Genomic DNA, 23,348 nt, shown 5'->3' with positions numbered 1-23,348 from the left:
TCGTTATGAATATTCAAATCATACAAAAGTTGGTGACGTCTGGATGCTCTCGCAACATCTTATTTATTTCATAAACATGAATGAAGAAAATCCCATATTTCAGTTGTACAAATATAAAGCTTGCCTCAAAATAAAAAAGGACATATGTTAACTCTGATAATTACATTTTGGTGTGGGAATATGTTTTTACCTGTAAAACCTAAAAGTAACAATTTTCCCGAATTTCAGTTTATCATAACATATTCATATAAAAACTTATGAGGGCATGACATCATTAAATCACTCTTTTGAATATTCATAAGGACTGATCACGAAACGTTTTCCGAAGAAATGTGAAATTTCAAAATGTCACTGGATATTCCCTTATCCGATTTTATTCATTTTTTAACCTTCTGTAGGGATTTTTCCCTCTTTCTTTTTGTATAGAGTTTATTTGATTTGGGGTATGATTTCCTGTTTAATATGTCCTGCTATATATGAAGGCCACTTGTGTCACACCATTATTTTTTTTTTTGTAAACTGTATAGGATTTGTGTTTATGTGCTATAGCTAATAACAGTCAGTGACTGCATGTGCAGCATCGAAGAATCATAGTTATATGGAAGAGTCTCGTATCTTAAAGACTATAATTATGCACCTATTGGCATAAATGTGATGAGATTGCATGATTTTTTTTTTCAATTCCCATGACTGTTACCTGCAAGAGACACACATGCACCATTTAACGTTAATAACCTAATAACTTTGTAACGCTAATTGTTGCATTTATGTGCATGATGTATGTACGACCTTTTGGGGGAAAACACACACACACACACACACACACACACACACACACACACACATACACATACACACACACACACACACACACACACATACACATACACACACACACAGAGGGAAGCTTTTAGCTTACAACAGGCTCTTCAATCTTGGAAAAAAAAGAAAAGTTATAAAAGCATACAAACAAACCAACAAACAAGTAATAAGCAAAACAAGGTCGGAGAGGTGTTTTGTTGATAATTTTTTAGGCCTAATTAAATTGGTCGCGTTGTAATTGTTTTGTTTCATTAAGATTGATACGCACCGAACAACACCGAAACCTGGGAGGTGGAAAGTGCTGAATGAGACGAGGGTCAAGTCCAGCAACTACATGTAAAGTTTAAGGCCTATTACATCTTGCAAAGTAGATACAATTCATGCAGATGAACAGAGTAAATTCAGTTGATCATATAAAGGACCGTTAAGATAAGAATATTATGGAATATCAAAATTCTGCATATTAATTATTTTCACCTACCACTTACAATAAGTAGCCATAGAAGTATATAGAATAAGGTGAGGTGATAGTCATCGTATAATAATCTCTCACACTGTGATTTTGCACTTGGTTGTCCGGGCCACGGGGTCAAAGCGAATGTCGGTGCGTATCAATATGAATCCTGTTTTTGTCATTAAAATATTTATATTAACTATGATACTTATCCGTTCCATCATTACCGTTACAATAATAACAACACAAATAAGAATATCTGTACAGTTTTTATATTGTTTTGAATTCATTACAAAATCTTAGATTAAAGGAAGACTTATCAGTGCCTATATAATTATCATCACCTCACCTTTGAATGCAGTTCGATTTTAAAGAAAACATATATGAAACCAAAAGATCCCATCATTTTCTGACTTTACATGCTATTACAGGCAGGACTCGACATTCGCTTTGACCCCGTGGCCCGGACGCACTAAAATTCCAAACCTTAGTGCAATGTTTAAAGATATATATTTATCTCAAACTCCATGCAGCATTCACTAATATCCTACCCGTTATGCAGCTGATTAAATCCCAAACTTATATTATAGCCGAAAATCCATAAGACATTATGGACCTGGTGTTTGAAACTCAATGTCTGAGGATCTAAGACACAGTGTTTCTCTTCGCAGTTTTAAATCATCCGTTAAAAAAAAAAAAAAAAAAAAATGTTTTTCGAGGAATCAGTGGTAATAATCCCACTTGTTAACTTCTAATGTACATTTCAGTTATATCTTCACTGTTGTTGCTCATTTCACTATTTAAGCTCGAATGCTCAATATATGAAATTGCTTGTGGGTAATTATTTTTTTCTTGAATAATGATTAGAAGATCTGAGTTCCAATCCTTCAAACACTAATCTATTTTCTCCCTTCTCTCTACTTCAGGCATCCCCTTCTCTGTCCTTCGTATTTAGTTTCGTCCTTTGCATTCCATCCGGCCACTGTACATAAGAAATTACAGGCTGAAGTGACTTTTTTTTTGTTCCTCCTTCAGTTCCAATCAGAATTTCAATCTTTCTTATGTACTGGTATCATGCTATCTGAGACCGTCATCTCTGTCAAGCACATTGTTTATTGATGACGGTCTCCGCAACTTGTATACCTTGAAATAATATTGTGATTTTGGTCACCACGTATAATAGGGATGTCATTCCCTTTGTGTACCCGTATGTCCATATTAGATTAGAAGTCCACGATTTTGTCATTTATATTGTGTATTTGTATGTATTTCTGTTAACAATAACATGGTAATAAAATCAAACTGAGGCTGAAACTAAAACTGAAACTTTCAAAAAAATAAGCTTTACGAATTTTTAACAATTATGATATAATCGTAAGAGCGATGATGACAGGGAAGACTTGGATTCCAACTACAACTATACCTGATGATAACACTAATAAGCAATAGCAATGATAATAGATTATGATCATGATGATATCAGTATGTTGGGATTATGCCCAATAAAGGCAGAGGAGATGAAGAAGGGGGAGGATCGAGGAGGAGAACAAGAAAAATCGCGATCCTTATCATAGGGTGGATAACAACAATGCCATTACGTTATCGTTAGGTTCAGTCCTTTTTTTTTCTAGGTCCGTTACCGGATTAAAATTACTGAAGTAGACTATCCATCACTGTTTCAACTTAAACTGCGTCAATGTATGTACTAGGCTACTGGAATCCACATTTATAGGACATGCATTAATATTACGACATTGTGATATGAATATTCATTATTAGCGTGACAAATATGCATATTCATTACCTAATACGTTGGCGTATGTAAATTTATTCACGCGTATTTTGTACATTCCCACACTCTTCTTACGTGTCTTTTGTTTTGTTCGCTCCAGACTTTTGTTTTGAAAATGGGCAAAGTAACGAGAATCAAGAATATTAAAAAGATGGTTGTGAAGCAGTGTCCGAATTGTGAGAACCAGGTAAGACGAACAGTGTTTTTTGTTTGAAAGGTTGCTATGTTTGCGCTCTATTTACTGCGATTGGTCCTTCATCGAAACCTACTAGGAAATAATGAGGAGAATAGTCCCATATATTCGTTTTCTTGTAGGTTCTCTCCTCCCCTCTCTCTCTCTCTCTCAATTCCTATCTGCAAAGTCTTGTCTGATCGGATCCTGAGCTACGTGTTGTTGTTGTTGGCATGAATATATGATATGCATACAGGGCGCTCAGCCTACGGCTGACGGAGGAGATGAAAGAAGAAAGAAATTTAAAAGAGAATTTGCCACAAACAATAAACAGCAATTCTCTCACTTCCTCTTGCCATTATGGCTTGCTTCCTTCATTGGCATTTGTTTCAATGTTTGTTTACCAAATTGAAGCCTGTCATTGTGTCTAAATTCTTAGTCTAATTAGGAGTCTCGTCTCTAAATAGTACTGGTAAGTAAGTAAGTAAGTAATTTGTGTTAAGCCATGTAAATGTAAACAAAAACTTGCGAGAAAACAGAATGTTTCGTGATAACGACATAACCACAGTGGTGGTAATGCATGGTAGTGTCATTTATCAAATCGCTCACATTGTGCATTTGCTGATCCCTGTGATGTAGCTTGAAGGTCATGAGTGATGAATACAAAGTAGAGTTCAGAATTAGACAGTTCCACTGGACTGTACATGCATATTGAGGCAGAAATTTAGTGTGTCTGAACTTGCAATGTTGGTCCAGTTGGTAAACTCCAGCTCACTCTTCCATCTCCAGCCCTTTAACAAAAAAAAAGAAGAAAAGATTATGATAGAATTTTTTTAAAAAGTTACGGTAACTAATATTTCATTACTAGTTTGTATCAAAATTTGTCACGGGGGCAATAAAAGGCTTTAAAATAGTATGTAGTATTCATGCATTTTGTGTGTGTGTGTGTGTGTGTGTTTTCAAACAGCATTCCAATGTATTTATGTATGCTTATGTTTCCTTTCAAAGTTCAGTGAAAATAGCTAGTTTTTGGACAAACATCTTGCTCAAAGTGACCCTCTGTGCCACAGAGGTATTATTCTTAGAGAGAATCGTATGGAATGAGAAGAGAGATTACCAACTTATGCTAGTATCAGTTTAGGAATTTCTTTATCATGCACAGAAAATGGCTCAAATAGTATGGATGCGTGAAGAAAAAGCAAATTTTACATTCTGTACTGATCGAAGATCTTGAGTATTCATTATCTACTGTAAGTTTGTAATTTCTTTCACCTCAGGAGTCTGACACAGTTTGTTACATGTACAGTTAGCCTTGCTGAAGTCGACTTCGCGTAAGTCGAATAATCATCTAACTAGTCGAAGGTCTTTTCAAGTTCTCTTTATATTCTATCGATTTTAATCCCTCATGAGTCAAAATTTCTCTAAGTTGAAGGGCAAGTCCAAGATAAGGTCTCCTCAGAAGGCAAAATTTCATCTTTGCTCAATATTGACATATTTGGTATCATTTTGAAGCTTATGAGTTGAAGTTTTGATTTCCGTGGAGGAAAAAATGATATTATGTAAATTTATGCAAATTTCAAGGGCTTCATTTGCATAAATGTGAAACACAGCGTTACGTATGGGACATTTATAAAAATTCATATTAATTCAAAGGAAAGCAAATAATATTTGATTGACATGTGGACACAAGAACTTCATCACATAGTTTTAACTTGGAATGAAAATTTAGGGATTATGCAAATGATTATGCAAATTAGCTCGTGTCCTATCATGAGATGTCCCATACATAACAAAATGAGGTCATTTTTTTAGGTTTTTTCTGAAATTGCTAGGGTTATTTTAATGCCCTTTTGGAAAGTTCTAATTTATTGTTTAGAGAAATTAAATACCAGAGAAAAAAAGAAAAAAAAGTAAAAGAAATGTTTTTTATTAGGCATTGAAATAATGTTACGTATGGGACAAATGCGTTACGTATGGGACATCCTCATACATATTGCATGTGAATGCATGTAGCTAGCTGGGAAGGTCTCTCAGTACACAAATGGTCAATCATCCTGAAGAAAGCATCCCAACATTGTAGCTACTTTTTGAGTTATAGACACTTGAAACAATACATGAACTTGACTGAACAATATTCAGAAAGGGGGTGGGGAAAATAGCAAAATACACAATGAAAAATCAGCATTAAAGGGATGGTATAGTTTTTTTGTAGAAATGGGGATTCAGTTTTCAACATTTAAAGAGATGATTGGAAACCAATTATACGAATTACTTAAGAACATAAAATCCTAAGACTAGAGGAATTCAAAGTTTATGTGATGGAGATCCAATTTGAAATGGTTGTGATATATATATATATATTTTTTTTAAGTAAAATGATTTTTTTTTTTATTGCAAGTGATATACAAATTGTCCTTATTCAGTTTTCAGTAGTAGCCACAACAAAATTCATGGGTATACATAATGAGGTGTGACTCGAATCAATGACCTGACTGCTAGACAGACATCATATATCTACTCGATCACTGGGGTTCCATGCAGCAGGTATTGCTTATTTATTAAACTTAATATTTCTTGAGTCAAGTTTTTTATTGAAACTAAATGGCAAACTGCCCTTCATCAATGGAAGTAAACACTTTAAAGGGTGTGTACAGTTCTGGTCGAGGTGAGGATAATAGCTTTTAACGTTTTGCGAGATGTTCAGAAACCACTCTATGAGATGTCAAAGAGCATGCAATTCTAAGGGGTATCAAAAGTTTATTTGATGAAAATCGGTTTTGAAATGGCTGAGATATCCAAAAACAAGGTGAAACGAAGAGATCATAATAAAGTTGTGGCCTGTCGCCTTTTATTATTATCACTTTTGTGGATATCTCAGCCATTTGAAAACCAATTTTCATCAAACAAACGTTGAATCCTTCTTAAAATTACGTGCTCTTTCATATTTCATAAGAGGTTTCTCATTATCTCGCTTAAGAATGTTCAAAACATAAATCCCCACCTCACCCAGTACTGTACAGTCCCTTTAAACTATTCAATTTTTCAGTAGTAACTATCCTGATAAAAATAGGGCATACATACTCAGGTTGGTCATAAAAAATATAGAATATGATTGAATGTGATTATGATGGTAAATATCTGGGGAATATTGTTCCCTTGTCAATCTGGATCAGTATTTGAGTAATTTCAACTGATTCCACCTCAATAATTATGCAAAAATTTGTTTATGGTTATTTTGCAAAATTATTTTGCAAAATACCCATAAACATGGTTCTCTACACACTAAACGAATGGGGGACAAAGGGCTTGCATACCCAGGTTGGTCATAAAAATATAAAAATATGATTGAATATGGTTATGATGGTGAATATTTGGGGAATATTGTTTCCTTGACAATCTGGATCAGTATTTGAGTAGTTTTCAACTGATTTTACTTCAATAATTATGCAAAATACCCATAAACATGGTTCTTCACACACTAAATGAATGGGGGACAAACTGTCCCATATGTAACTGTCCCATACGTAACACGTCATGTCTGTCTTTAATTAGAACCTGTCAGAGCTTTTTGCCTAATGACATGAAACTTACCTGTGATGATCTTGAGTGTTGTGACTTTCATCACAGTGAGTTACAAGTTGTAGAATGATATACTTTCAGAGAGTTTTGAGGTTGAAAAAAATGTTCAAAAAAACAAAAATTTTCTGGTCCCATACGTAACGGCACATATTTTCTCTTCTAGAATTTAATTGTCAAGGTCATTTTTCTCAATTTTTGACATGATTATACTTCTTCTAGATATCAATCACCATGATGAGTTCAATATGATCAAAGGCCATTAACACTATTTTTCAGGTCATAAAAGTCTCTGAATGTCCCATACGTAACGTGCGTGTTATCTTGGACTTGCCCTGAAGCTTTTTCATTAGCCCAAATAGATTCAACTTAGGCAAGGTTGACTGGAGGCCTACACTTGTGTTTGTTTGCTCAAATTTGCTTCTTCACATCACTGGGTTATAACGTATGCTGTAGACAAAACAAAATACAATGTCTACTGTAAATCAAACACCCTGAAACACTGGTAATGTGTACTTCTACTGAATTAACAAGTGTCACTTGATACAGTGTGTACCAGTTATACTTTATATCATTGATCAAAACTCTGATTTCAAGTACCAAATGGTATGATATAAATATGTCGATGTAAAAACATGAAGAGAAAAGGCTTGAATTCAACTGTGTTATAGTCTACAGTAACTCAGTAGAATTCTGTCTTGTTCTGCCTTTCACTGACTATTTGTGGAGTCATGGAAAAAGAAGATACTGTATAAGTGGTTATTTTCGCAAGGGTTTAATTTTCGCGAATTTCGTGAATCACAGCTGGATCGCGAATTTAATAACACGCGAAAATGTTGCCATACACTAGAGTAACAATACTTGCAAGATAGCGTTGGTGTCAATTCGCGAAATCAACATCTCGCGAAAATGTCTGTCACCTTCTAATTCGCGAAAATATCTGTACGTGAAAATAACAGCTTATACGATAGTGTGTCAGTTTAAAGGGAGAATATGGTTTTGGTTGAGACCTAATTTCAGGTTTCTAAAATTTTTTGATGAGATGATGAGAAACCTCGTGTATGAAAATATTTCTGTTTGCTGTATGTTTAAGTAGTTCATGTCTTGATTCCACAGAATTAAAAACATGTGAAACTCATCTTACCTGGCTAAGTGCGAAAAATCACTCGCACAAAAATATCCATGTTTACAATTAATCAACATGTTCTAAGATGATTACCCCCTGAACAATTACCCAAACCCTTCCCCTGATCCTAACTCTAGTCCTAAATCTGAACCCGATCCCAGCCCAAACCCAAACTCTAAACCTGAACCTAAACCTAATCTTTACCCTAACCCTATCACTAACCAGTATTCAGCTGGGGGTAATTGTCCTGATATCATGTAAACAACATATATTACAATATCCTACATAAGGAAGGGGGAGGCAGTAATATCAATTTCCTACTGCAACAACCTTTGATCTTGTATGCAGTTTTTTCAAAGACTTGCAAAACACAGGAAGTAAATGCCATGTCTAATAAGGACCAAACTTTGACCTCAGTGTTTACTGTAGAATTACACTAGTCAATGTCCTGGATCTCTGTGTTTTAAGTTTGTGAGTGCACTAATAATTGTGTGCAATATTCATCCTCATCACAAATCACACACTGTATTTAGGTTTGTATAGATCTGCCTCATACACTCAGACTACTAAAAGAAACGTCTGTGGGTGTTTCAGCATAGGACCTACCTGGTACTTGCATACAAGATAGTAGTAACATACTTAAAAGAGAGCTCCAGAGGATTTTCAGACTTTTACATCTAAACAACTATACATTGCTTGTACTAGGTGTTACAAAAAACTTTTCCCACTTTTGATCCTAAATAGTTCACAAACTATTTAGCAGATAACACTGACATTGATATGAGCAATAGCTGAATAGTGTACATTTTTGTTGGAGGCAATTTTAAAATGACAGCATAGCTCAGTTTCTTTATATATTAAGCATTAATTTTTCAGTTACGTTTCAGATTTTGCTCTATTTTCAACCCTCTGTATAAAACTTAAACTTTGCACAGAAGTCAATTGATGTGTATGGGAATGTGTAGTTAACCCCCAGACAATGGTTGCCTCTAACTCTAAATTCTCCATTATTTGTTTGTGAGGAATTTCTCTATCACAGCTAGTCTTTATTCATTCTGAAATGTGGTGTATGTAAGCACATGAAAACATGTGCTTACTTTTTTGATGTGCATCCATTTCACCCTTTGCTAGGAATTCAGACTAGCAGTGCCCAGGGCAATCAATCACGAATTATTAATAAAGCGTTCATGTGCCGTGGAGCAGAGCTGTGAACAGATGGTATCCAGGTCCATTGTTCAGGGTCATTGTAAGTACGTACACACTCACATACACATCATTAGTTCCTGTGTAAAGTTCAGGTTTTGTACAGAGGGTTAAAATTTGACCAAAATCTGTAACCTAACTTTGAAATTAATCATGGATTTCATGAAACTGATAGGTTTTCATATTCAAATCACCTCCAACTAAATTGTACACTATTCAGCTATTACTCATCCAATGACAGTTTTATTTGATATGGTTTTCGAGCTATTAAGCATCAAAAGTGTGAAAAGTTTTTTGAAACACCTAGTACTTGGTACAGAGTTTCAGACTTTATAGTGTTTGGGATGAGGAATAAGAATGTTTTTAAGATTGATAGCAAATCATAATACACAAGGATGATGACCGGCAGAGCTTCACCTTAGAAATGCATATGTTAGGCGGCTCAAAGAAGCAAGAAAGCATGCATACATTTTACACAGAAGGTGTAATGAAATTACATTAACTACTATATTTCTGACATATGTGAGCCTCTATGTCATCATCCTTGTTCAATGTATTTTTTTTTTTATAGTTTTTCAGAGTATTGCTATAAATCTGCTCAAGGACCACAATAAATTAAATCAATATGATTTCTGTCTTTCCTCAGGTGCCGGTGGCCTGCAAATTGTGCAGGTGTGGCCACTCATTCTTCAGCAAACGATTGATCCAGTCAACAGCAGATGGAGGTAGTTATTCCTTGATATTCAAATTCAAATTCAAATTCAAATGGATTTATTAGGAATTTTCTTCATTGAATATATATTACAAATGAAATACAGTCATTTTTTGTTTACAAGATAATAGAAAATACAGTGTGTACATTTGAATATAAAGTGAGATACTTTGTATATATTACAAGTAGATTAAAGAAAAGAATAAGATAACACGTCAATTGGGAACCACTCGGGATAAAGTGAGTCAAATGATCAGACTGAATTATGGTACATATATTGGGAGTGTAAATGCTGAAGACTGTCGTCAAATAAGCATATATACATGTAGCTTGAAGATACGACAGCCTTGAAAGAGAAGGAAAAAAAAGAAGAAAATGGGTAAAACATACATCTTGTTTACTTATCGAAAAGAAAAGAAAAAGCAAGAAAAAAAAACCAGTAAGATTCTGGCATCACATTGCAAATGTTAAACGAAAATTGTATAGACACTACATACAGAGAATGAGGTGAGTGAGGTGAGTGCTGGTGCAAGTGGAAGAGCCCAGCAGGCGCGCGATACTAGGTGCCTTATTTAGAAGGGAAAACTTAAATATTATGTAATAGTTTGATGTAAGGAGACTTGGGGGGGGGGGGTATCAAAGCATTAAAAAATAATCTATTTATAGTTTTTTGTTACAAAGGTCAGATATCAGCTAATTCCCATATCTTGATATAATGTACTTTTTCATGTTTGCTTTAAAAGAAAAAAGTGATGTGTATGCTTTAATTTGTTCGGGAAGAGAATTCCATATATCCGGTCCGTGGTGTCGGATAGATCTATGAGCGACATGTAGCTTCGGGATATTTAGATGAATGTCATTGCAATGACGAGTAGGATCGGAGTGTACTTTGCTATTTGAGATGAAAGTATCATGGAAGAATGGTCGTAAATTGTTGATGTATTTGAACATAAAAATGGCAGATTGATAAATATGAAAATCATTTAGTTTTAATATTTTCAGTCGTCTAAATAGAGGATCAGTATGGGCTAAATAAGGTGAATGTGTACAAATTCGGATGGCTTTTTTCTGCAAATGAAATAACAAATCAATTTTGGATTTATTACAGTTGCCTCATACGATATTACAATAATTGGTAGGTGGTAGAACAAAAGAATTGTAAGAGATTAAACGAACATTCTTTGTCAAAATTGGTTTCAACCTATAAAGTATACCAATCTATGGTACAATATCCTAATTTGTGAATGTTGGTTGGGGTCATTCATTCAGATGATAATGCTGGAGTGTGTATATTATGATGATTGTAATGCACTTTATCACTGCATTCAATTTAATGACATTCACATTATTTTTGTTATACCAGTACATGTATTCATTTTGCTATGCTTATTCAAATCAGTTTTTGAACAAAAAAAAGGTAAGTACTGTAAAAGTGGAAATTTTTTGCTGTGTAGAAATTTGTGAGCAATTTGAGCAACCAGAAGCTAGTGTGAGAATAAAAGCATGCAAATATTTCTGCATGCCATATGTCCCAGTAGTTAATGCGAAATTCATCTTATGGGGCTGAGTGTGAAAAATAACTCACATGAAAATATCCACTTTTACAGTACTTAGATTGTAAGTGAGAAATTTGTTGGTATGTGAATTGTTCCTTGTTTAACTAGGTTTCTCTTCTTATCAGCATCTAGCATTTCGTTTTATGTGAAGATAAAAATATAAAGACTTCCAAACTACATTTCAAGTGCAGAGTCCAAAGGTCTAATCTAATAGAGATTTTCCAACATTCGCCAAGAAGGAGGTTACCAGTATGTCTTCATATGGGCAATTCCATGGTAACTGACGTTACGCGGAAGGATTTTCATGAAATTGTTTACGTTGTAGTTTTGTGAATGAAAGCACCTGGGGCTTGTAATTAGCATTGATGAATGAGTTCATGAGAATGAAGAAATACGTGGAAAGTTTTTCTCTCAAACTGCATTTCTCATCACATAGCAAGTGAAAACGTGTCGGTAACTGACGTTACGGAAAAAGGACATGGGAAATTATGGTGTAGATTTAAATGGAAATATCTCATGTCCCTGACTTCTAACCTGTATGTGTTTAATATGGCAATATATCTAGGTTCTTAGGAACAGGTGTGCAAAATAATGTGCACTTTAGATATTTCCTTTTAGCACCATGCCAATTTCAGTGAAGGCATGACGGTAACTGACGTTACGCTTACCGGTACATTTGCCATAGAGTTTACGCATGCAAAATCATGATTGGGAATAGTTTTGTGATATTTTATAATTCTGACCTTTGAGAGTGATTTGCTTGATATGGAATCATACCTTGGTTCATCAATTAAAAATACCCAAATGAAATGAAACATTAGTCCATTTTCTTTGTGTTCTATGAAAACTTAAAGGTAAACATGTCAGTAACTGACGTTACATAACTGACGTTACACATACTTTTGCTATGGGGTTTACAGAGAACTAATTTCTTTAACAGGTTATTATACTGCTGCAGTATACCAGTAACAATCCCAGGCATTTAATAAGCAACAAATTAAAACAAAATCTAAAGACATAAATGGGGTGGGGCCCTTAGGGGGCAAGCTCCCCCCCCCCCCCCATGCCGTAGCACAGTTGAGCAAAAATAATGTAAATGCACCAGAGGATATTTCTTGACATTTGTCTTAAGATTGAATGCTTATTCAACAGTTATGATGACACAGAGCCATTTAGATTCAGCAATTTCAAGTACAAATATTGACATAACTAAGGGTTGTTTTTTTTTTTTTTTGAATGAACAGGAAAGTTTCTATCTAGAGTGCCCCACCCATAATGCCCTGCAGTACTACACAAAACACAGATATTTTTGTGTGTGAAAAAAAATATCTTTCAGGTCATGGGGAAAAAACACATATAAATATCAACTCATAAATATGCATAAATATGTATGAAATCTACTGTGATATATTTCTTCTTCTTTTCTTTATTTTACTATTTCTCCTTCAAGACATTGTTAGGGCCACAAATTAAAAAAAAAATGATCTGCCTCATCAATTAATACAATAAATGAATAGTGTTACACTTTTAATATTTTTTCTGTGAAGAAGAAACATTATACTTTTTTGGTCAAAAGGGCATTATTGGTTTATTCCTTGCTTGAAGTAATATAATTGTTTTTCTTTTCCTTTTCACTAGTATGTCAAGGCTTGCAAATACATCCCAGATACCAGGAAATAGGACTTTGCAACGAAAGAATTCTAAGATCAATTAAAACGAATCTTCCTGTTCATAATCATCATGTATTACAAAATGTCCCTGCATGTATGAAATAAAGTAATCAACAAATATGAACATCTTTTTTTACCCTAAAATCACCTCTCACTTTGGGCAACGTCAGTGTTAAACGTTGAGCAACATCAGTGTTAAGTTTCAAACAGTAATGACAGTACATGCCTTATGTACCGTAATACAAGATGTGCCATATTAACTAAACCACACATTTAAGTGCAAGTGAAGAAATATATCTGTTTGTGCATTTGCCTTGAGGTAGAAACTTCACTAAGCTTCCAGAAAAAACAAAAAATGCTAGCAAAAGCAATCGTTAGTAAAGATTATAAAACTTGGTACAGCTGTACACAAGCTTTTTAATAGAAAAAGGTGGTTACCATGCAACGACATCATTAATTAGGCCTACAAACTTTGGTAGCTTTATCATCCCGTAGGACTGTGAATGTAGTGTATAGTAATTTGAGTGCATATATTGCATGTGGTAAACCTAAACTTCCAGATGATTTACATTAACCTTAAACGTGTGCTGAACCGAAAATCAAAAGCTCGAGCCAAAAAAAAAAAGATAATTATGATAAATAAATAATGAATAAATTTTAAAAAAATAAAATAAAATGAAAAAAAAAATGTATCCATAGACATACCATGGTGATAAGATCATTCCCTATCAAAGGGATTGCTGCTCTTTGTTGATAACCTTTGACTTCCCAGATGTATTGAAATGGCCTAGTTAAAAAATTTGCCTCAGTTATGATTACTGTCATGGTAACTGACGTTACATACTGGTATATGACGTTTCGGTAACTGACGTTACACATGAAGTGTTCATTTTGATTATCCAGTATGCCAAGTATCCTTATTTCTGGTATTGAAAGGAAGGCATATGGGCATACATTAGAAATCCCAAGTTACATCATACAGCTCACTTTCTTTGATGAATAAAGTTTAAGATTCCTTGTTTTTGGTAACTGACGTTACATCCATCATTGTCAAACTAATTAAAAGTTTTTATCAAATTCTTTAAAGCAACCAGCTTTTTTTTCTATCTTGTGGTAAAAGACTTGTCTGGTAACTGCATACATATAAAAGATTGTTGTTTAGAGTACTAGTAAAATGGATATACAGAGAGTAAGTGATGTGACAATACACTCTTTCTTACCATTGAGTTATAGGCATATTTTGCCGCTTTTATTGAAAAACATAATGATTCTTAAAACTTCAACTCAAGTATTGTCTGAAAATGTATGGTGTTTGAAACAAATATCATTTTGAATTTTCAGCATCTGTGTCCTATATACCGTGGAATTGCCCATAAGTGTTTGTTTGTTTGTTTGTCTGTCTGTCTGTGTGCACAATAACCCAAAAAGTTGTTTAGAAATTTGGATGAAACTTGCAGAAAAGGTGGACAATAACTCAAGACACCAATGATTGAATTTTGGCAGTGATCTGGGAATTTCTGTGGATTTTGAAAGATATCTTTTCTTTTTGCGGATAGGGTCAATGAACCAGGGAGTTAAAGCAGCGCGTATTCGAGGTTTGCATACACGCTCTAAAGTGCGTTCTCTGCTAGAGCGAGGTGTTGCGCAGCTGGAAGCTGATGACGTAAACAAAAGGTATCCATTTTGGAAAATTGGACAATTTTCATCATGTCAGTTGGGGTGGAAGTGCTTTTCTGGTTTTTCAAATGACTCTGTGATGCACATTTTTTTTATTAAGATCATTTTCACCTCATGTCATATCCTGAAGGCTCGGTCACACAACCCAAAAGTCACGTAAAGGCATGAATCACACATGAAATTTGGTTATGCGTGCTCGTCCGTTGAGAATTTGACGTTTGAAGTTTTTGCTGATTTATGCAATGAAAATCACAGAAGAATTGCACAAGAACTATGAAAAGATCACACAAAAATCACTGAAAAACCATGCACTTTCAGCGCATTGGCACTCAAAGGCCCCAAACAGGGTGAATACGTGGTTGTGCACCACAAAAGGTCCATGGAACACCATGCATAATCTGCGCATATGAACTGTGTATGAATCGCACATGATTCGCTTTTTCAGTGATTTTCAGTGATACGTAGTGTTACAAGCGCAAAACATGCATCATAATCATATGTCTGCTATTAAATCGTCAGTGGGAAGTCGATGATGAACGCGATAGCGGCAACATTTTGAGGGCTGCCAACTCTCACGCATTGAGCGTGAGACTCATGTATGTTGGTCCTTTCTCACTCTAAAACTTTATTTCATTTGCATGCATTTCTATTGATCTCACTCATTTTGACTCAGACTAAATTATAGCATCGGCCTATGGGAGTCTCACTCTCAATTAGTTTCCAGTGTTGGCAGCTCTGCATTTTCATGAAAGATCACTGGTATTCCATGCATATTTTGTGCATTTTCCGTGTAAGAACTAAGCAAACTACGCAAAAATTATGTAAAACAGCGCAATACTGTGTAAACTCTTACACGAAGCCGAGTTTTGAGCTGCTCAAAACCTGGAATCGCGTAAAGTGCCAATCTGGCGAACATCGACGGACAACTATGGAGGTTCCATGTCAGACAAACTGATGAAATGCGCAAATCATGCAGGTATCGCGGAAGGCTCAAATTTTGTGCGTGATTCATGCGGTTATGCAACTTTTGGGCTGTGTGACCAGGCCATAATATCATAAAGGAAAATTTTGTGAAGCCATGATGCTTTTATGAAATATCATATCAGTGCTTTGCTACCACAGTGTATTTCTGATTTGCAAACATGATTCATTGAGCTAATCAATAGAATCAAATTTCTCCTTATAAGCCAAAGGCAAATCATATTACAATCAATAGAAATAATTTTCCCTTGGAGCTATCTTAGCTTATTCACCGCAGAGTTAATGTAAAACAGCTATGTAGAACAGCTGTGGCCAAAGCAAAACAGAACAAACAAGCAAAACAAAACAAACAAGCAAATCAAAATGAATGCACAATAAAACAAAAAAGAAAAAAAAATCTATTAAAAAATCATATCTCACTGTGTGAAAAGTGTAACCATACCCGGCATAGTTGTGATGAATGCAAGATCTATTGACCAAAACTGATATGTGACATTGATGACCACTAGAGCCAATCTGAAAGTAAAGATATCATGGTATGACTTCAAAACAGAAACCACGAAAAGCATTATATGCTTCATCTGATACTTTCTGTTTTGCTTGCTCAGCAAACAAAAACTTGTATCAATTACAGTTTACTCAACAGGAGCAGTTTTGTCACTTTTCATTGGTTTCAAAAGTGAAACTTTGTTGTCTTGTGAAGCAGCAGTTGACTCATGTTTATGATTTAGCTTATTTTTCATTTCATCCACACTATGGGATACAAAAGTGTGGACTGGATTTCTAAGATGCATATTGGTAGGAGCTTCATTACATGGTCTCTCAGAATAAGATGAATTACTTTTTTATATAACCTGAATTATTTATGAATCTTCTTTTCTAGGTGAGTTCATCTCAAGTGTTAATTTGCAAATCCTGTGATACTGATTGTACATTAAAGGGTGTGTACAGTTCTGGTCAAGGTGATGATTTAGCTTTCAACGCTTTGCGAGATATTCAGAAACTACTCTATGAGATGTCAAAGAGCATGCAATTCTAATGGGTATCAGAAGTTTATTTGATGAAAATCGGTTTTGAAATGGCCGAGATATCGAAAAACAAGGTGAAACAAAGAGATCCTAATAAAAGGCGTGGCCTGTCGCCTTTTATTATTATCACTTTTTTGGATGTCTCAGCCATTTGAAAACCAATTTTCATGAAATAAATGTTGAATCCTTCTTGAAATTACATGTTCTTTCATATTTCATAAGAGGTTTCTCATTATCTCACTTAGGAATGTTCAAAACATGAATCCCCACCTCAACCAGTACTGTACAGTCCCTTTAAAGATACTATTCCCACACTGTGTTTCTTCTCATATTAATCCAACACTGACCCGATACATTTGTAAGTTCAGTGTATGACGTGACACATCTCATGGTAGCTCACAGGAGTGAGAACTGCTGCTATCAACTACACAGGCTGTTGTTGTAGCCTTAGTCTGTGAGCATGTGAATATTGGATATCCCTGACTAAAGCACATCTGTTCTGGAAAGTTTACACTGGTACATTAAATTTTGCTTATTGTGCCCCTTGAGGTGAAACCCTCATCCTGTCATGTGATCCCCATGCCACCAGGCAAGGCCTCTTGTTCTTTTCCGTGATAATGATGGTTCCTGCCCTTCTTTTAAATTCTTTTGCAGAGATCTTTTGGTCATGCATGGATTAATTTTAAGTCAATAAATCCTGTCTGCCTCATGAGAAGAAGATCGTAGAGTGACCGATCCTATTGTGTGACCTACATGGTGTCTTCACTGTGACTCTTCAGATTTCCTGTACAAAATCTACACAGAATTAAGGAAAGTGTAGTAGAGACTGAAGATCACAGTGTCTGAAGTTGCTCACCAGATATTTCAGGCAAAAATTTACAGAGCACTACAAATTTTATGGTCTCTTTTTTTGCAAACAGAATATCTCTTTTGAAAATAATGAGAAAAAAAGAACAAAAATCCTGCAATAAATTGCTTCCTTTCATGATTGAATGTGGGGCAGTGTGCCTGCAGTATGCCAAATATAAGTTGCATAGTCTGTACTGCCCACTGCATTTGGGCAAATTCCCCCAGAACTCTTGGAGCCATGAAAATGCTTTAACATAGTATACATAATTTGTGATTGCAAATCCACTACTCCCAAGCTTGTCTTACCAGACCCGATTTGTGAAAAATAGTAAACTTCATACATGCACGTACATTAGTCAACACCTCATCATAAGTCCACAAATCACATCATTTGACACATTCAAAGAGTCCTCTTTTTTTTTTCTCGCTTTCATAATTTAATATCAAATGGCATGATGTAATTGGAAGTTATTTTACGCATCTTGGATACTATATTATGCTTATTCTCGCCAGATGAGGATGGCACAGGCGTGAAGAGACGTCGAACGGAGCGTGTCAGAAGAGAGAGACCAGACTACTACAGTGCCAGCGAGTTTGAGAACCATTTACGGCGGGTTTGTATCTTAAGGCTCCAGTGTGGATGCAGATATGACTTGCATGAAACATATATCAAAACCTTTGCGCACCTTTTTCTTTTAATATGTGTTTTATGTTTGCCATTGCAGTACAGTGAAATTTTGTTGTAATGATACCTTCTTAGAGACAAAATGTTGTCTTTTAAACAATTTGTGAGTGTTTGTGTGTGGTAGCATGATGAGTGTGTTTTTCATCATAGATATGAGCTGAATGAATAAATGAATACAATAGGTTGTAGGTGTAAAGTGTTGCGCTGTACAGCCATGGCATGGGATACCTCTTTCCGTGTCATTGCCCAGCAACCACAAGGAATGATAAGGTGTGAAAGACACTGCTCCAGTGTCTGGAGTCTCGATAGAGAATCATTATTATATTTTTTTTTTTTTCAACCAGAGCACCACGGTAAATTCCAAGCTATTTGAGCAAAGGTTACGGAAAGCCAGTCAACTTAAATTGCTACACACTGATCGCAAGCTTGGTTGGTTGTTGGTTGGCATCCATCCGTCTAGTGAGATTGTAGGTGTGTAACAAACCATGGCAGCTTATCGTATGATAGGGATGGATGAACAGTGACCTCTGCTTTCATACGTGACTAGTGCCACCTTGTCACAGCTTCTCTTGCCATTTTCAGTAGTAGATCGACAGGATGTTATGTTATAAGTTATATGATTTTGCTCTAGGTTAGTAACAGTTCTAGTATCCGAGAATTTTCAAGTGCACTCAGTGATGATGTTATATAACGACATTGAATATGACTATATATGTTTAGATGCCAGTCCAGCAAACCCTTTGATGCAAATTCATATGCAAATTAAAAGCATTACAGCATATTCAAGCAACATTCCTAATAAGGATAACTTACACTCTCTTCGATCAGCATTCATGTATTAGGAGTCAAATTACACAAGAACTGATTAACTCTATCAACAGTCGTGGTGCATGCATAGTGCAAATATTGAAGTGTTTTGACATTACTTATTTTCAATTTTTGGGCGGTAAATAATCTGATTTAGTGCTTGCACTAGTGTTTTGATACGTTAGAAAGATTTTAAGAGACATTGGGCTTCTACCGGTATCTTGTAAAGGCAGAAAGTCAATCTGCATCCAGAAGAAATCGATGGGATCTATTTCCATTCACTTTTAATCAAAGTCATCCACATTTTATATGATTATGTTTCAACAGAGGATGATTAAAATGATTGATATCTTGACATAATCACCCATCATGATTCTACAGTTGAGTTCCAAGTCAAAAATATGTGCATCTTTTCTGTGTGTGCATGTTTTGTCCATTTGTGCTGTCATGATCAATTTTGCAAGTCACAGAGGTGAAAAGGTTAAGCAACATTTTTTCTTCCTTGAGGCATATGTCTCATGTACTGTGGCTCTATAATGTTATTGGTGTTCTGATGAATCTGTCTTCTGCTTTCTTTGGTTTGTTTCTGCAGATATCCACCTCCAAGTCAGGGGACAAAGGTGATGACAAGTCGAAGAAGAAGAAAGTGAAGAGGGGTCGACCGAAGGGGTCACAGAATAAAAATAAAGATGGTACGAGTGCTGGTATGTCAGCCGTCTGTATTCTGTATTCTTCTATTTTATGTCCACTGGTTTTGTACTATTATGGAACAGTGAAAGAGCAGTAGGCATACCTTCAAACTGTACCCTATTGTCTTTTGTTTTTCAGCTTTTTAAAAAAGAAACTTCACTCTGTGAACAAGTGCAGAAAACTTACACAAACATTGAAATATTCACTATATTTTGCCATAAAGTAAGAATGGTATAGAATTAACATTTCGCAAGTTTTCATTACCACATAGCAATCTCCATCACTGACACATAATGTAAAAATGTTGAGGTGATTATGTCACTTCCTTACAAGTTTCCCATTGTTTTTCAAACAAATCTTCATTTGATCTTCTAATGACTTGATAAAGACAAGAAATTGTATCCTCTACATTGAAGTATTCTAAAGTATCGATGACTTTATGATGAAAAATCTGTATTTTTCTTTTCTTTTTTTTTTCCGGGGGGGGGGGGGGGGGGGGGGGGGGGGGGGGGAGGGGGGATGGTGTAGGGATGGGAAGAGTGCAAAATTATTTCACCCCAAAATCATTTTTCATGGTATACATGTCTTATTTTCAGGCCAATTTGAGAGGTACAAGGCCATGACATCACAAACTTATCTTACTCTGTCTAAAAAATCATACTTTGTTGTTGTTGTTGTTGTTTTACCATGTGTCAATTGATTCAGGTTTGTGCTACTTTTCCCCTTAGGGCAAGGTGGGCGTTCAAGACTTTGACAAATTACTTATAAATACAGTTTGTGATATTCCTCACTTGTGATGATGTATGCAAATGCATTCAGATCATCTCATTACCCTATCTGATTTGCATATATGATAATGGCTTTAGTATATCAGTGGTTCATGGAAGCATATGAAACTTTACATCACATTTCACTGTATGTCATGCCTGCGTGTTGGATATTACTGGTACTCTGTTTATTGAAGCCAAGTTGAACATGGAGTGGAATCATGCTTGATGTTCTGCAATTTTTGCACATTCATTCAAATTGGCAAGGCATTTGTGCAACTTGCTGTGATTTGGTATTCGTGCAATAAGTTCTGAGCAAACATGTATTATTGATGCATATTATAATTACTGACAGTTTGGGGATTCGTACAATAAGTCCCTGAGATAAACATGTATTATCGATGCATATTCTTACTGACAATTTCAATCAATAGGCAAATCATCGCTGGGGCAGCAAATTCTTGTATGTCAATTTTCTTGAAAATCACTTTTTGGAGGGATTAATTGTCAGATGATCAGTTGAGTGAAGTCCTGTCGAAATCCTAGCTGTCATACCCCAGAAATGAAGCCACCACGGCATGTTAAAAGAAAGGCTCTCCCATTTGTTGTAGTGCTTTGACTGCCATGCTTTGTTTTGTTTTTGTTTTGTTTGTTTTTTGCTCTCCTGGGCCCCGTTGCTAGAAACTCAACTTGCGTTTAAATGCAAAGTTTCTAGCAACGGGGCCCTGAAAATGTAACATTTTGAGATACAAGGTTTTATTGCCCCAAAAGCGAAATGCAATTTTTGGAAATCGTAGAATTAGTATTTGTAGGTGCATTCAAGATGAGTGCTGTTTGGAATACATTCTGGTAACAGCATTGAAGTGTTGTTTTAAATATTTGTCTTTGGATGTGTCAGCAAGTTTGGCATTGCCAGCAGTTTTCAATCAGCTTTGCTTCGTTTTCACCAATAATGGAAAACAGCGAAAGCAAGAAACAAAAGGGGAAAGGCAAACTCAAATTGCCCTGTCTTAGAAATGCTTCTTCACTCACAAGTATGTTTGATATTTGAGTATGCATTGTTCTGACATTTCCTGAATTTTAAGTCAAGCACTCATTCTCAGCAATATTGGATGTTTGGATTTACAGAACAGAAGGAGAAAGACAAGGAGATTGACATGTACGCCAACATCCCCACAGACAAGGCCTTCATCTACGCAGTGGTCCTGGCGGAAATCAACGAAAAGATACAGAGCCAGACGTTTAAGCTGCCCGCCAGCCCGGGCGAAGTCGCGAGCACGTCCAGAAAGGGGCTGCCGGAGAAGGCGTGACGCTTTGGGGCATCGGAGGAGCATAGCTCTTCCGTCTCCGATTGTTTTCCATCTGCTCTGCCTCAGTGAGCGCCAGTGGCATTTGTACTGAACCGGACTCTTTGAGATGTAGAGCTGGACTTGGGAACTGCGTGCAATTATATGTGTGGGAGCCACATGCACCTGCCGAGAGCACACTGAAACAAGTTGGAGGCTCCTCAACAGTTAGAGGGCGCTCTTTCCCTCTGTACTTGGGTGTGGCTCCATGTTGGATGAATCTATGAAGATGTCTAACTTTCAAATAAGATTCTGGAGTGCCTCCAGCAGCTGCATCTTCTGGTTTGGTACTGGCAGCCAGGCTTCGGTGCGTGGAATTCTCTCAAAAGAGGGCTTTGTGTAATAGAGGCACATCAATTGGCCAATGTAAAGGAGGAGACTTGAAGAGAGGGCAATTATAACCCTTTGGATGCATGAATCCGATGTGCCATATACCGACTGTATGGGACACTGCCACAGGTCACAGTCAAAGGGTTACGCTGTGTACTGTTTAACACTCTTGTTGCTGCTAAGCGTGTGTATGCATAAGAAGCAGTCATTGGAACTGCACTGGAGGAAATTTGTGTTGTCGCCAAAAAAAGGATGGATTTCGCTTGTCACTGCCCTATATGGTGTCTCTCACCTCACGTGAGCTTTGTTAGTATTTTTCAGACCCACTGCTGCACATGTATGTAATCCTATGCAAAATTTGTCTTGATGTAATGTTGTAATGAATCAGCACTATAACTGCCCAAGAATAAGGGAGATACTCACCATGCAATGCATATAAACAGTTGAGTTGCCGTTGTTAAGTCTAAGCATTGTCAGTTCCACATCTCTTGATCACTCCAGTATGAGAATTCACATACTTGTAATGTCATGCAGTGTGTTGCTGGTTTTATTTTTGTCTTGTTGCCATGTAGATGTGTTAGAAGTTGCTGAGCACTGAATTTCTGATTGCGGTATTTATAAGTTTTCACTCCTATGTGCTATTCAGTGATATGTAATATTTCTCATTTTGTTTCCAAAGTAATGTCTGCAGTGATAAATGTGACTACCAGACAAACATTTGAAAAAGATTTGAAAAAACAAACAAACAAAGAAACCAAAGACAGTCAGCTGTTAAGAGTTCAAGCATGCCAGACAATAGGTATGAACAGTGAACTGTTTGTGTACAAAAAAAAAACAGGTAATCCTTACAGAATTGACCACACTAGGTCAATTTAGAACACTATTATGTATTAACGTGCTTCACAAAAACTTCAAAATCTAGTCAAGAGCTAGCTTTGATATCAAATTCAAATTCTTCTATTAAAGTCAAATTTTCATATTGAGCCCAAGCACCTAATATCACAGTTGGTTCAGCTTTTGCACCCACAACTTCCTTTATCAGGACAGCATGATGGCAGAGGGTTTTCAGTTGAAAAAGGCATCAGATATGATTATCTTAAAAATT

General features: G+C 35.9%; 1 protein-coding gene across 1 annotated transcript; it reads left to right on the top strand.

Moving 5' to 3' along the window:
- The first annotated feature begins 3,155 nt into the window (after positions 1 to 3,155).
- LOC139728975 (UPF0547 protein C16orf87 homolog) lies at positions 3,156 to 21,877 on the top strand. The gene is made up of 5 exons (XM_071639901.1): positions 3,156 to 3,255; positions 9,792 to 9,870; positions 18,132 to 18,232; positions 19,703 to 19,814; positions 21,696 to 21,877. Exons 1-5 carry the CDS (start codon positions 3,184 to 3,186, stop codon positions 21,875 to 21,877), a joined length of 546 nt encoding a protein of 181 aa, XP_071496002.1. The 5' UTR covers positions 3,156 to 3,183.
- The last annotated feature ends 1,471 nt before the right edge of the window (positions 21,878 to 23,348 follow it).

Source organism: Diadema antillarum, unplaced genomic scaffold (genome assembly GCF_040938485.1).
Source record: "Diadema antillarum isolate AM-2024a unplaced genomic scaffold, OU_Dant_1.0 seq00000207_RagTag, whole genome shotgun sequence".
Taxonomy (NCBI): Eukaryota; Metazoa; Echinodermata; class Echinoidea; order Diadematoida; family Diadematidae; genus Diadema; species Diadema antillarum.
Note: the sequence above shows the minus strand (reverse complement) of the source record. Positions and strands in the feature narration are given on the sequence as shown.